This window comes from Coregonus clupeaformis, chromosome 13 (assembly GCF_020615455.1).
Source record: "Coregonus clupeaformis isolate EN_2021a chromosome 13, ASM2061545v1, whole genome shotgun sequence".
In the NCBI taxonomy this organism is placed as follows: domain Eukaryota; kingdom Metazoa; phylum Chordata; class Actinopteri; order Salmoniformes; family Salmonidae; genus Coregonus; species Coregonus clupeaformis.
Window position 1 is genome coordinate 46,861,077 of NC_059204.1, and position 13,068 is coordinate 46,874,144.

Below are 13,068 nucleotides of genomic sequence, written 5' to 3' on the forward strand. Positions count from 1 at the left end.
AGTAACATAGTAAATGCAACGCATTGAATATTTACATTCATGCATTTCTAAATGTCTAACTTTGTTCCAGAAGCATTTAACTGCAGGGTACTCACACATTATATGAAGGAATGTGCTTACCTGATTTAGGGGAAACAGTGAGCAGTTGGGAGTTGGGGCCAATTTCATCGTAACATTTTTCCTTTATGTTAAATACAGTCTGTGAACAAACTTAAAATGTATAAATTGATGGTCCGGATTACGGGATGCCAAGGTCATATATTCACTTAGATGTTTAGAGCATACTTTTTTAATGGCTAGCTCAGAATATGAGCTTTCCAAACATTGTTTATATATTATAGAGCTCAGTCCTTTCGGGAGATAATTTATTTATAAATCCCGTCGTTGGATTGGTTCGGTTTCCCAAGGGACTCCATAGGCCAGCATAGCTGAAACTAAGTTCTAAATATAGAAATATTTTAGATTTTAAGCATGAAAAGCACCAGAATCATTGAGAAAAATAATTAGATAACAGAAAATGAAAATGTTCTATATAATTACATATTTTATTTGGCTTTTCGTAACAGCTTTTTTTTATCTGATTATTACTGGGTAAGCACTGCCTACCCGGCCAACCCTGACTACATGTCACTGGTGCACATGGACAGGGAGGTTCAATAACATACCTCACAGTCTTTAGCCTAATATCACCCATTACTTTACCACACTGGTCACAACACTAATTGCAGAATTGAACATTTACTGTGGACACAATCATCCTTCAAGATTAATGTGGCATAGTTATGCAAGGACCAATATGCTATAAGATGACACACAATAGATAATAAGGAGTAATTTAGTTTTTTTAAACGATGACAAAGCGTTTTATTTTGCCTTCAACACTATAATTGAAGTAGAGGATAGATTATATAATGCAGACATCATCTAGATTCTTCCCAGGGACGAAAGCATCATGTACTATCCACATGGATGCTCACAGCGATGCTCAAGAGGCTCTAAACCAAAGACAATACCTGTATGGACAACTTGGAAAAGTCCAAATCGTTTGTGTTTTGTCAACATATCAACACAGAGCACAGTTTGGTCGCTCCTGGTTGGGCTCGAGTGCCTTCAGAAAGTATTCACACCCCTTGACTTTATGCACATTTTGTTGTGTTACAGCCTGAATCTTAAATTATTTAAATTTAGATTTTTGTGTCAATGGCCTACACACAATACCCCATAATGTCAAAGTGGAATTATTTTTCGAAATCTTTACAAATGTATAAAAAATGAAAAGCTGAAATGTATTGTGTCAATAAGTATTCAACCCCTTTGTTATGGCAAGCCTAAATGAGTTCAAGAGTAAAAATGTGCTTAAATGTGCACTCGATGTGCAATAATAGTGTTTAACATGATTTTCGAATGATTACCTCATCTCTGTACCCCACACATCAACCACACGAGCCAGTGCCTGTTCACCCCGCTATCATCCAGAAGGCGAGGTCAGTGCAGGTGCATCAAAGCTGTGACCGAGAGACTGAAAAACAGCTTCTATCTCAAGGCCATCAGACTGTTAAATAGCCATCACTAGCACATTAGAGGCTGCTGCTGCCTATATAAATCAATGGAACACTAGTCACTTTAATAATGTTTACATATCTTGCATTACTCATCTGATATGTACAGTTGAAGTCGGAAGTTTACATACACCTTAGCCAAATACATTTAAACTCAGTTTTTCACAATTCCTGACATTTAATCCTATAAAAAATGCTCTGTCTTAGGTCAGTTAGGATCACCACTTTATTTTACGAATGTGAAATGTCAGAATAATAGTCAGGTTTGTAGGCCTCCTTGCTCGCACACGGTTTTTCAGTTCTGCCCACACATTTTCTATAGGGTTGAGGTCAGAGCTTTGTGATGGCCACAACTTTGGAAGTATGCTTGGGGTCATTGACTCAAATGATGTCAATTAGCCTATCAGAAGCTTCTAAAGCCATGACATCCTTTTCTGAAATTTTCCAAGCTGTTTAAGGGCACAGTCAACTTAGTGTATGTAAACTTCTGACCCACTGGAATTGTGATACAGTGAATGATAAGTGAAATAATTTGTCTGTAAACAATTGTTGGAAAAATTACTTGTGCCATGCACAAAGAAGATGTGCTAACCGACTTGCCAAAACTATAGTTTGTTAACAAGAAATGTATGGAGTGGTTGAAAAACAAGTTTTAATGACTCCAACCTAAGTGTATGTAAACTTCCGACTTCAACTGTATATACTGTATTCTATAATATTCTACTGTATCTTAGTCCATGCCGCTCTGTCATTGGTCGTCCATATATGTATATATTGTTATTTCCATTCCTTACTTAGATTTATGTGTATTGGGTATATGTTGTGAAATTGTTAGATATTACTTGTTGGATATTCCTGGTTCAGTCTGCTTTCCAACAGACACTGGGAGACAAATTCACCTTTCAGCAGGACAATAACCTAAAACACAAGGCCAAATTTACACTGGAGTTGCTTACAAAGACGACATTGAACATTCCTGAGTGGCCTAGTTACAAGACTTGAAAATGGCTGTCTAGCAATAATCAACAACCAACTTAACAGAGCTTGAATGCTAATATTGTAAAATGCAGGTGTGCAAAGCTCTTAGAGACTTACCCAGAAAGACTCACCGCTGTAATCGCTGCCAAAGGTGTTGACTCAGGGAGTTGAATACTTACAGTATCTAATCAAGATATTATTATTTTTTACAAATGTTAGAATTTTCCTGTCACTTTGACATTACAGATTATTTTTTTTGAAGTAAATAAATTTTTATCCTAACTTGTAACACAACAAAATGTGGAAAAAGTCAAGAGTTGTGAATACTTTCTTAAGGCACTGTATGTGTGTGAGAGTGTGCACGAGTGTGTGTGTGTGTGTGGGTGTGTGTGTGTGCATGTGCGTGGATGTGTGTAGTCTCTCTCTGACTCCCTCCCTCTCTATCATAGTAGTGGTGCGTGGGCAAAATGAATAGGGAAGCCAAGCCCAAAAAAGAGAAACCACGGTAAGCTATCTCATTCAAATAGAAACATGATGTTGACTACATCATGGACCTGCGAACCCAGAAGTCCTTCCAGAGGCATTACTCTGTTGTTTATTTGTAACATTTATTTATTTATTTGTTTATTATTTGTTTATTATGTATATTTATTTGTAAGCTCTGGAATAACTATCTGTTAATGGGGGGCAATAGACATCATGGACTGCACAGTTCATATTTTATATGGGATGTTAATTGACATTGTAAAGTGAGTGATTATTGTAATTGTTTTGAGAGGTATTCGTCCTCTCCTTTAGTACAGATTGGGGATGTGTGCTAAAGATGGGCAGAAGGTTGTCTTTGGCTTGGTTCACCAGCATTTAATGCCAATTAGTACTCACATTGAAAAATTGTGCAGTCTGTGCACTGCAGCTGCCAGCTTGGTCTGATGAAGAGATAGAGAACAGTATGAGCGTTTCAGCACAGTAAACAGCCATGTTGGAACAATGATATCAATGCTTATCATTAAAGAATAATGCTTAGTATTAGATATGATAGCTGTATTTATTACAATCTCCAGTTTGTGCAAATTGAGGTTGTTGTTGGTATTCCAGGGCTTGTCTTACTAGGTGATACCATACATATTCCTCCTCATTTACAGATGACACAGGAACGCATTTCCAAGGTGACAATTTGTTGCGAACACGATCTAACTCTTGCATGCCTCCTCGAGATGCCTTGCCAAGAATGTCTCTGTGTGTTTGGAGGGTTCCAGTCCAATATGGAATGCAGTACTGGTGTAACAAGGACAGAGTCAACACCAGCAGGTCAAACATACAGTTGAAGTCGGAAGTTTACATACACTTAGGTTGGAGTCATTAAAACTAGTTTTTCAACCACTCCACAAATTTCTTGTTAACAAACTATAGTTTTGGCAAGTCTGTTAGGACATCTACTTTGTGCATGATACAAGTAATTCTTCCAACAATTGTTTATAGACAGATTATTTCACTTATAGTTCACTGTATCACAATTCCAGTGGGTCAGAAGTTTACATACACTAAGTTGACTGTGCCTTTAAAGAGCTTGGAAAATTCCAGAAAATTATGTCATGGCTTTAGAAGCTTCTGATAGGCTAATTGACATAATTTGAGTCAATTGGAGGTGTACCTGTGGATGTATTTCAAGGCCTACCTTCAAACTCTTGCTTGACATCATGGGAAAATCAAAAGAAATCAGCCCTCAGAAAAAAAACAGTAGACCTCCACAAGTCTGGTTCATCCTTGGGAGCAATTTCCAAATGCCTGAAGGTACCACGTTCATCTGTACAAACAATAGTACGCAAGTATGAACATCATGGGACCACGCAGCCGTCATACCGCTCAGGAAGGAGACGCGTTCTGTCTCCTAGAGATGAACGTACTTTGGTGCAAATCAATCCCAGAACAACAGCAAAGGACCTTGTGAAGATGCTGGAGGAAACAGGTACAAAAGTATCTATATCCACAGTAAAACGAGTCCTATATCGACATAACCTGAAAGGCCGCTCAGCAAGGAAGAAGCCACTGCTCCAAAACCGCCATAAAAAAAGCCAGACTACGGTTTGCAACTGCATATGGGGACAAAGATCGTACTTTTTGCAGAAATGTCCTCTGGTCTGATGAAACAAAAATAGAACTGTTTGGCCATAATGACCATCGTTATGTTTGGAGGAAAAAGGGGGTTGCTTGCAAGCCGAAGAACACATATATTGAAGCAACATCTCAAGACATCATTCAGAAAGTTAAAGCTTGGTCGCAAATGGGCTTCCAAATGGACAATGACTCCAAGCATACTTCCAAAGTTGTGCCAAAATGGCTTAAGGACAACAAAGTCAAGGTATTGGAGTGGCCATCACAAAGCCCTGACCTCAATCCTATAGAAAATGTGTGGGCAGAACTGAAAAACCATGTGCGAGCAAGGAGGCCTAAAACCTGACTCAGTTATACCAGCTCTGTCAGGAGGAATGGGCCAAAATTCACCCAACTTATTGTGGGAAGCTTGTGGAAGGCTACCCGAAACGTTTGACCCAAGTTAAACAATTTAAAGGCAATGCTAACAAATACTAATTGAGTGTATGTTAACTTCTGACCCACTGGGAATGTGATGAAAGAAATAAAAGCTGAAATAAATCATTCTCTCTACTATTATTCTGACATTTCACATTCTTAAAATAAAGTGGTGATCCTAACTGACCTAAGACAGGGAATTTTTACTAGGATTAAATGTCAGGAATTGTGAAAAACTGGGTTTAAATTTATTTGGCTAAGGTGTATGTAAACTTCCGACTTGATTAAGTCAATGGTTGGTTCAATTACCACTTGAAGTGATCAGGGGCTAACAAGCTTGGCTTCTGTGTGGACATATCCACCCTCTCTGGCTGACCAATCCCTATACTGTGTTTGTCAAATCTAAGTGATTTGAGCAGGTCCCCAGGTATCAGACGTAGTGACCATCTTGCCATGGCCATCCCCAGGAGATTAAGTTCCCACCAGCAGCACTTAAACCCAGCCATCCACACACTGCAGAAAATACAGTGGGAGAGTGTTTTATCACCCGTGACTCAGCTTGGAGTGGACCCATATCTCCTGCAGAGCCCCTGAAGCAGGGGGCTCACTCATGCAAGACCAGGCTGAGGGAAAAGCAAGCACACTCCTCATGTCAGTTTCTCTCCATCACCACCCGTCTCTAACTTCCCTTCCATCCATGGTGTATTTGGCATGGAATCAGCGCAGTCCTCTACCCTCAGGCCTCCACTCCCTCCCCATGTGGTGCCATGAATATGGATGTGTCTCCCTGGCTGTGTGTGAGTGGATCCCCAGAGACGGCAGGCCCTGCAGGGCTGTGTGGGACCACAGCATTGGCTCTGGCTGGGTGGTTAATGAGAACCAGGGTGATGTTGGGGTGGCGGTGGGGTGGCAGAGGGGCTCTACTAACTCTGCCACCTATGGTTTTCTTCCCCTCTGCTGTCAGTTTCCTGAAGAAAAAAAACCCCTCTGCTTTCAGTGATCAAACAGAGAACCCCATCCAATATTTATCCTACAAATACATTCAGCTGTGTGGAGTGACATCAAAGGAGGAGGCTGAAGAAATGACAGAATTAATATGGGTCCAATAGCATGCTTGGAACAGGAGTGGGACCCTCTATTGTCATGCAAATATAATAGAAGTCCAAGTTCCTCACTGTGCTGTTAATTTGGCAAGTCAACACCATTATACTATCAACACTAGATCCATGTGTAATTTGTGGAGAACGAAACAATAACCCATGCTGTTTTTGTTTCGCCCCAGATTCCAATTCCCCAGTAGGTTGTGAGTGACCGTGTACACTGACCGTGTCCACATGATGAATCCCATGGCCCAGCTGTACTACAAGAAGGCGAGCTATTCGCCGTACCGCGACCGCATCCCGTTGCAGATCGTGCGGGCGGAAGCAGAGTTGTCAGCGGAGGAGCGGGCGTACCTGACGGCGGTGGAGAAGGGCGACTATGCCGGGGTGAAGCTGGCACTACAGGAGGCAGAGATCTACTACAACATCAATGTGAACTGCCTGGACCCGCTGGGGCGCAGCGGGCTGCTCATTGCCATCGAGAACGAGAACCTGGAGGTGATGGAGCTGCTGCTCAACCACGGCGTGCACGTGGGCGACGCGCTGCTCTACGCCATCCGCAAGGAGGTGGTGGGGGCCGTGGAGTTGCTGCTGTCCCATCGCAGGTCCAGCAGAGAGAAACAGGTAAGGAGGACATTAGGTATATCAGGGGTACATTTCAGCTAGTGGGCGTAGAATGTCCTTATTGTAGCTCAATAAGCATGATGTGACAGACAGGATATGTACATATTATATATATGTTAGACAGGTTATATACATGTTATGTAAGTTATACAGGTTCTGCTCTTGCCTGGGCCCACTCAGTACTCCCTCTCCTCCCCAACCCGATGTTCTCTTCTCCAGGTGCCCAACCTGATGATGGATACCCAGTTCTCAGAGTTTACCCCTGACATCACACCCATCATGCTGGCAGCTCACACCAACAACTATGAGATTATCAAGCTGCTGGTCCAGCGCAAGGTGACCATCCCCCGGCCCCACCAGATCCGCTGCGACTGCGTGGCCTGTGTGTCCAGCTCCGAGGTGGACAGCCTGCGTCACTCACGCTCCCGCCTCAACGTCTACAAGACCCTGGCCAGCCCATCCCTCATTGCCCTGTCCAGCGAGGACCCCATCCTGACCGCCTTCCGCCTGGGCTGGGAGCTGAAGGAGCTAAGCAAGGTGGAGAATGAGTTCCGTCAGGATTACCAGGAGTTGTCCCAGCATGGTTTATAAAGGGTTTATAACAAGTTTATTACTCTTCCAGGTGGAGAATGAGTTCCGTCAGGAGTACGAAGAGTTGTCCCAGCAGTGTAAGCTGTTTGCCAAGGACCTGCTGGACCAGGCCAGGAGCTCCAGAGAGCTGGAGACCATCCTCAACCACCGCGACGACCTCAGCGAGGAGCTGGACCCACAGGACTGCCGCGACCTGGCCAAGCTCAAACTGGCCATCAAGTACCACCAGAAAGAGGTGAGGTGAGAGGGCCGAGCAGAAGGGGTCTAGTATAGTGAACACTGGCGTAACCCCCCCCCCAGGCAGGTGGGCCCACGGGTCCCCAAAAATGAATAATGATAACATTTTACAGCAGCTAATAACCTGTAATTCCCCAGATATCATATGGCATAAGCCATGGCAAAATGCTACTTATTGTTTTATCTATAAAATGTCTTGCCCTACTAACTTAATTTGTTTTTAACACATTTATTTTGGGATCCACCCCTGTAAACGTCATTTGCCTGATGATGCGCGAGTGGAGAAGGAGAGTCTTATTTCATACAAGCACGTTTTTGTCCACGTTCCCTCTCCTCGCCGCCTCTCCTCGATTTCCTTTGAGCTTTTTCAAAAGGAGGCGAGAGAGGTTGGAGGAGAGAGGACGCAGGAGTTGAGCAAACCAATTGAGAAAAGGCCCCCGTCGTTCCCTCAATTTGCCAGAGCAGGAAATACACAGCTGTTTTAAACCCCAGAAGAGGCACACCTGAAACCAATCAGAGCAATAGACAATTAGCAACTGCAATCACAGTTCAAACCAAAGATGGTGGATAAACGAAGATAGTTCACTCAGGCCGTTTTACATTGAAAAACATTGTCAGTTCCGGTCTTCTTAACTGGGTGGCTCTCCCATAGACACCAATGAGATAGCAGCTTGGTCTGGTCTGCTTAGTTAATTGACTTCCATTGAGCCAGAATAAATTAGGGATTAGGATGTCTCGCTTCCTCTTTCATCTCTGGTTCAAACAATCCAATAAAAACATCACCAATCACGACTCAAATTAACCACTTGTCTCCCAGTCCAGAAGTGAGTCACAACTGGTCTTAGTGGTGTTGAGATCTTTCTGAGAGGGTTAGAGGTGAACTGAGGGCAGCATTTAGTGTCAATGAAGTGAGAGAAACAGGCAGGTCGAGAGCTTGGGTGATCAGGTGGCTTGTGTTCTCGCTCATTGCTACCTAAAAGGGGTCCAATCACAGTCTACTGTCCTACTGAGAATTCTTCCATTCCATTGCTCCTTTTCGCTCATATAAAATACATTTGGCATGTTTCTTGCTGTCTTTTTCTTAATTTTTTCTCCCTCCCACAGGGGGTATAAAAAAAATTATGTATGCACTAACTGTAAATCGCTCTGGATAAGAGTGTCTGCTAAATGACTAAAATGTAAATGTAAAAATGTCTGACGCACACTCTCACAAACACACACTCCCATACGTGTGCGCACGCACAATAGCACACATTTGTGCACACACACACACACACACACACACTCCTTTCATCTTCCTCTTGATTTGAATGCTGGCATTTGGCTGCTCCTTTGTTGTGAGCTGAATACTCCATCTTTTCCTGCACTGTAATAAACTCAAAGTGTTCTTCAGCTCTGCGGGGCTGTTCAGAGAACCTAACCAACCGAACTGAGGAAAAGGCCAGGTAGAATAATCATGGCTCGGTCAGCAAGTACAGCTCTTTCATCCTTCATCCTCAGACCACTATAGTCAACAACACTCTCAGTTCAGTCAGTATTAGGATATCTTATGATTGGCTAAAGTTACCTTGTTCAAAACAGCAATCATTCTAGAAATAGTATGTTTGTAGAGATGCATAGAGATTCTGTGCAGAACAGGACAGCACCGTCACATGGAAGTTGAGGGCCTGGTTGTCAGAGAGCGAGCGGGGGACATGGAGTCCGGGGATATGGCGGCGGGCGACATGGGGGAGGGGAGAGGTCAGTAGGGTTAAACTAGTCTAATTCAGCATACGCATCAAATATTCACAAATCAGGGAGGAGGGGGAACTACTGTTTGGGCTTGATAAAATCAGCTGCTCTGCTAGAACTGGTTGTCCAATTGCATGCCACAGTTGGTAAAGTAGTTAAAAGCCTGTCGTTGGTCCCTCATCCGTATGCTTCAACAATCACACAGGCATTTATGCACAGACCCACCTTTTATTTATTTATTATCCGGAAAGCTCATGTAATTTATTCATACCCTTTACCTTCAGAAATGGCAGAGGGAAGCGCTCTTCACAAAGAATTCCTAGGTTATCTTTTCAGTGGTCCCTCAGGATCCCCTCTCCAGGGATTTGAATGTCTACGTCTACCTTTTCTGTTTGTGGTCTGACAGGAGACTCCAAAGTAACACCATGTGTACAATAATATTTGATTATTTCATCCCAGGTGACTTTCAATAATAGATAGAGGAACACAGAACAATGGAACAGTAGGAGGAGCTAAATAATACAGAATTCTTATTTTGTCAAATAAATAGGGATGTTTTCATACTTTCGAAGTAAGTTGAGGTTCTTCATTCTTAACTCTGACAAATATAAGGGTTATAGGTCATAGATGGGTTATAGATGGGTTATGTATGAGCTATATATGAGTTTATAGATGGTTTATGTAGATGAGTTAATGTAGATGGGTTAGAGATGAGTTTATAGATGGGTTATAGATGAGTTTATAGATGGGTTATAGATGAGTTTATAGATGGGTTATAGATGCATCTTGTCTTGATGAATTTGTGATACAGTAAACTATCCTAAACAAGCCTGTTATCAGTACTACTGTATGAGCAAGCCAATGCTGCTTATAACATATCAGATATCAGATATACAAACTACAGCAAGTAGTTCTGCACACGGCTGTATTCCATGTGCAGCTGGCAGGGCTGTTTGTTCAGTTGTATTCCATGTGCAGCTGGCAGGGCTGTTAGTTTGGGTTTTGTTCAATTGTATTCCATGTGCAGCTGGCAGGGCTGTTTGTTCCGTTGTATTCCATGTGCAGCTGGCAGGGCTGTTAGTTTGGGTTTTGTTCCGTTGTATTCCATGTGCAGCTGGCAGGGCTGTTAGTTTCGGTTTTGTTCCGTTCTATTCCATGTGCAGCTGGCAGGGCTGTTAGTTTGGGTTTTGTTCCGTTGTATTCCATGTGCAGCTGGCAGGGCTGTTTGTTCCATTGTATTCCATGTGCAGCTGGCATGGCTGTTGGTTTGGGTTTTGTTCCGTTGTATTCCATGTGCAGCTGGCAGGGCTGTTAGTTTGGGTTTTGTTCCGTTGTATTCCATGTGCAGCTGGCAGGGCTGTTAGTTTGGGTTTTGTTCCGTTGTATTCCATGTGCAGCTGGCAGGGCTGTTTGTTCCGTTGTATTCCATGTGCAGCTGGCAGGGCTGTTAGTTTGGGTTTTGTTCCGTTGTATTCCATGTGCAGCTGGCAGGGCTGTTTGTTCCGTTGTATTCCATGTGCAGCTGGCAGGGCTGTTAGTTTGGGTTTTGTTCCGTTGTATTCCATGTGCAGCTGGCAGGGCTGTTTGTTCCGTTGTATTCCATGTGCAGCTGGCAGGGCTGTTAGTTTGGGTATTGTTCCGTTGTATTCCATGTGCAGCTGGCAGGGCTGTTAGTTTGGGTTTTGTTCCGTTGTATTCCATGTGCAGCTGGCAGGGCTGTTTGTTCCGTTGTATTCCATGTGCAGCTGGCAGGGCTGTTAGTTTGGGTTTTGTTCAGTTGTATTCCATGTGCAGCTGGCAGGGCTGTTAGTTTGGGTTTTGTTCCGTTGTATTCCATGTGCAGCTGGCAGGGCTGTTATTTTTTATTTTTTTCCTTTGTATTCCATGTGCAGCTGGCAGGGCTGTTAGTTTGGGTTTTGTTCCGTTGTATTCCATGTGCAGCTGGCAGGGCTGTTAGTTTGGGTTTTGTTCCGTTGTATTCCATGTGCAGCTGGCAGGGCTGTTTGTTCCGTTGTATTCCATGTGCAGCTGGCAGGGCTGTTAGTTTGGGTTTTGTTCAGTTGTATTCCATGTGCAGCTGGCAGGGCTGTAAGTTTGGGTTTTGTTCAGTTGTATTCCATGTGCAGCTGGCAGGGCTGTTAGTTTGGGTTTTGTTCCATTGTATTCCATGTGCAGCTGGCAGGGCTGTTTGTTCCGTTGTATTCCATGTGCAGCTGGCAGGGCTGTTAGTTTGGGTTTTGTTCCGTTGTATTCCATGTGCAGCTGGCAGGGCTGTTAGTTTGGGTTTTGTTCCGTTGTATTCCATGTGCAGCTGGCAGGGATGTTTGTTCCGTTGTATTCCATGTGCAGCTGGCAGGGCTGTTAGTTTGGGTTTTGTTCCGTTGTATCCCATGTGCAGCTGGCAGGGATGTTCGTTTGGGTATTGTTCTGTTGTATTCCATGTGCAGCTGGCAGGGCTGTTTGTTTGGGTATTTTGGGGGATCTAAGCTGTGCTGCTGTGCCGCTGTGCCAACCTCAGGGGTCATCTGTGGAAGCATAGCTCCGGGCACTTACACTGGGAAGTTAGTTTTACTGCATGGAAGTTGGCAAGAGCCTGGGACTTTATGATCTGTAGTACACATCAACTTTATATCTGAAGCACTATATGGAATAAGCATATTTGAGATGTTTACAATATCCACCATGGTAGTCTTACCCCAGGCACTTCTATTCTATTTGTTGATCTAATCATTTGACCATTTTAAACATGTTGGCTGGAGTGTTACTGTTATCTATTGCCAAGACAGGAGAGTTGTGACATAGGTCGAGTATCACCCTGTATAGTACTGGCCAAGTGTGATACTGTTGTTTTGATTTGCCTTATCAATGCGCTTCCCGCTATCTCTGTTACTCTCTTCCTCTCCAGTTTGTGTCCCAGCCAAACTGCCAGCAGCTCCTGGCCACCCTGTGGTACGACGGTTTCCCGGGGTGGCGCAGACGCCACTGGGCGGTCAAGCTGGTCACCTGCTTCACCATTGGCCTGCTCTTCCCCATCTTCTCCCTGGTCTATCTGCTGGCCCCTAAGAGCACCCTGGGCCTCTTCATCAAGAAACCCTTCATCAAGTTCATCTGCCACACAGCCTCCTACCTGACATTCCTTTTCCTCCTACTCCTGGCCTCCCAGCACATCGTGAGAACAGACCTGCACGTCCAGGGCCCGCCGCCAACCGTGGTGGAGTGGATGATCCTTCCCTGGGTGCTGGGTGAGCAGGGGGGTGGGGTGGCAGGCAGTGACGGGGGAGGTTCTATAGAATCCACCACTGTAAAGAGGAGGAGGGCTAGAGAGATATCCTTAACGGTCAGTGTCGTACCTTTTTTCATGATTACACACGGGCCTTATCGTTATAATCCACTCAAACAGGTTCTAACTGGTAATTGGGTGGATATTGAGAAATACAATGCTGTATTTGCTGCCGTTAATCGGTTTCTGATTTGGACTAGTTGTTCTGATAGAAAAACTATCATGACAGGTGACATTAATCGTAGTGTGCAATGCCATGTGTCTTACTGACTGACACCTGTTTGCACCTTCAGGCTTCATCTGGGCTGAGATAAAGGAGATGTGGGACGGAGGCTTCACTGAGTACGTCCATGACTGGTGGAACCTGATGGACTTTGCCATGAACTCCCTCTACTTGGCCACTATCTCACTCAAAATAGTTGCTTACTTCAAGGTAAGT

The 13,068-nt window shown here is 43.9% G+C and overlaps 1 protein-coding gene across 1 annotated transcript in view; it reads left to right on the top strand.

Moving 5' to 3' along the window:
• The window catches only part of LOC121579643 (short transient receptor potential channel 5-like), a 43,785-nt gene that overhangs the window by 20,841 nt on the left and 9,876 nt on the right, over positions 1–13,068 (top strand). Inside the window, exons 2-6 of the mRNA XM_041894407.2 lie at positions 6,349–6,790; positions 7,010–7,327; positions 7,413–7,616; positions 12,255–12,591; positions 12,923–13,062. Coding sequence (XP_041750341.1) covers positions 6,401–6,790; positions 7,010–7,327; positions 7,413–7,616; positions 12,255–12,591; positions 12,923–13,062 — 1,389 coding nt within the window. The 5' untranslated portion in view covers positions 6,349–6,400. The remainder of the gene's footprint in view (positions 1–6,348; positions 6,791–7,009; positions 7,328–7,412; positions 7,617–12,254; positions 12,592–12,922; positions 13,063–13,068) is intronic.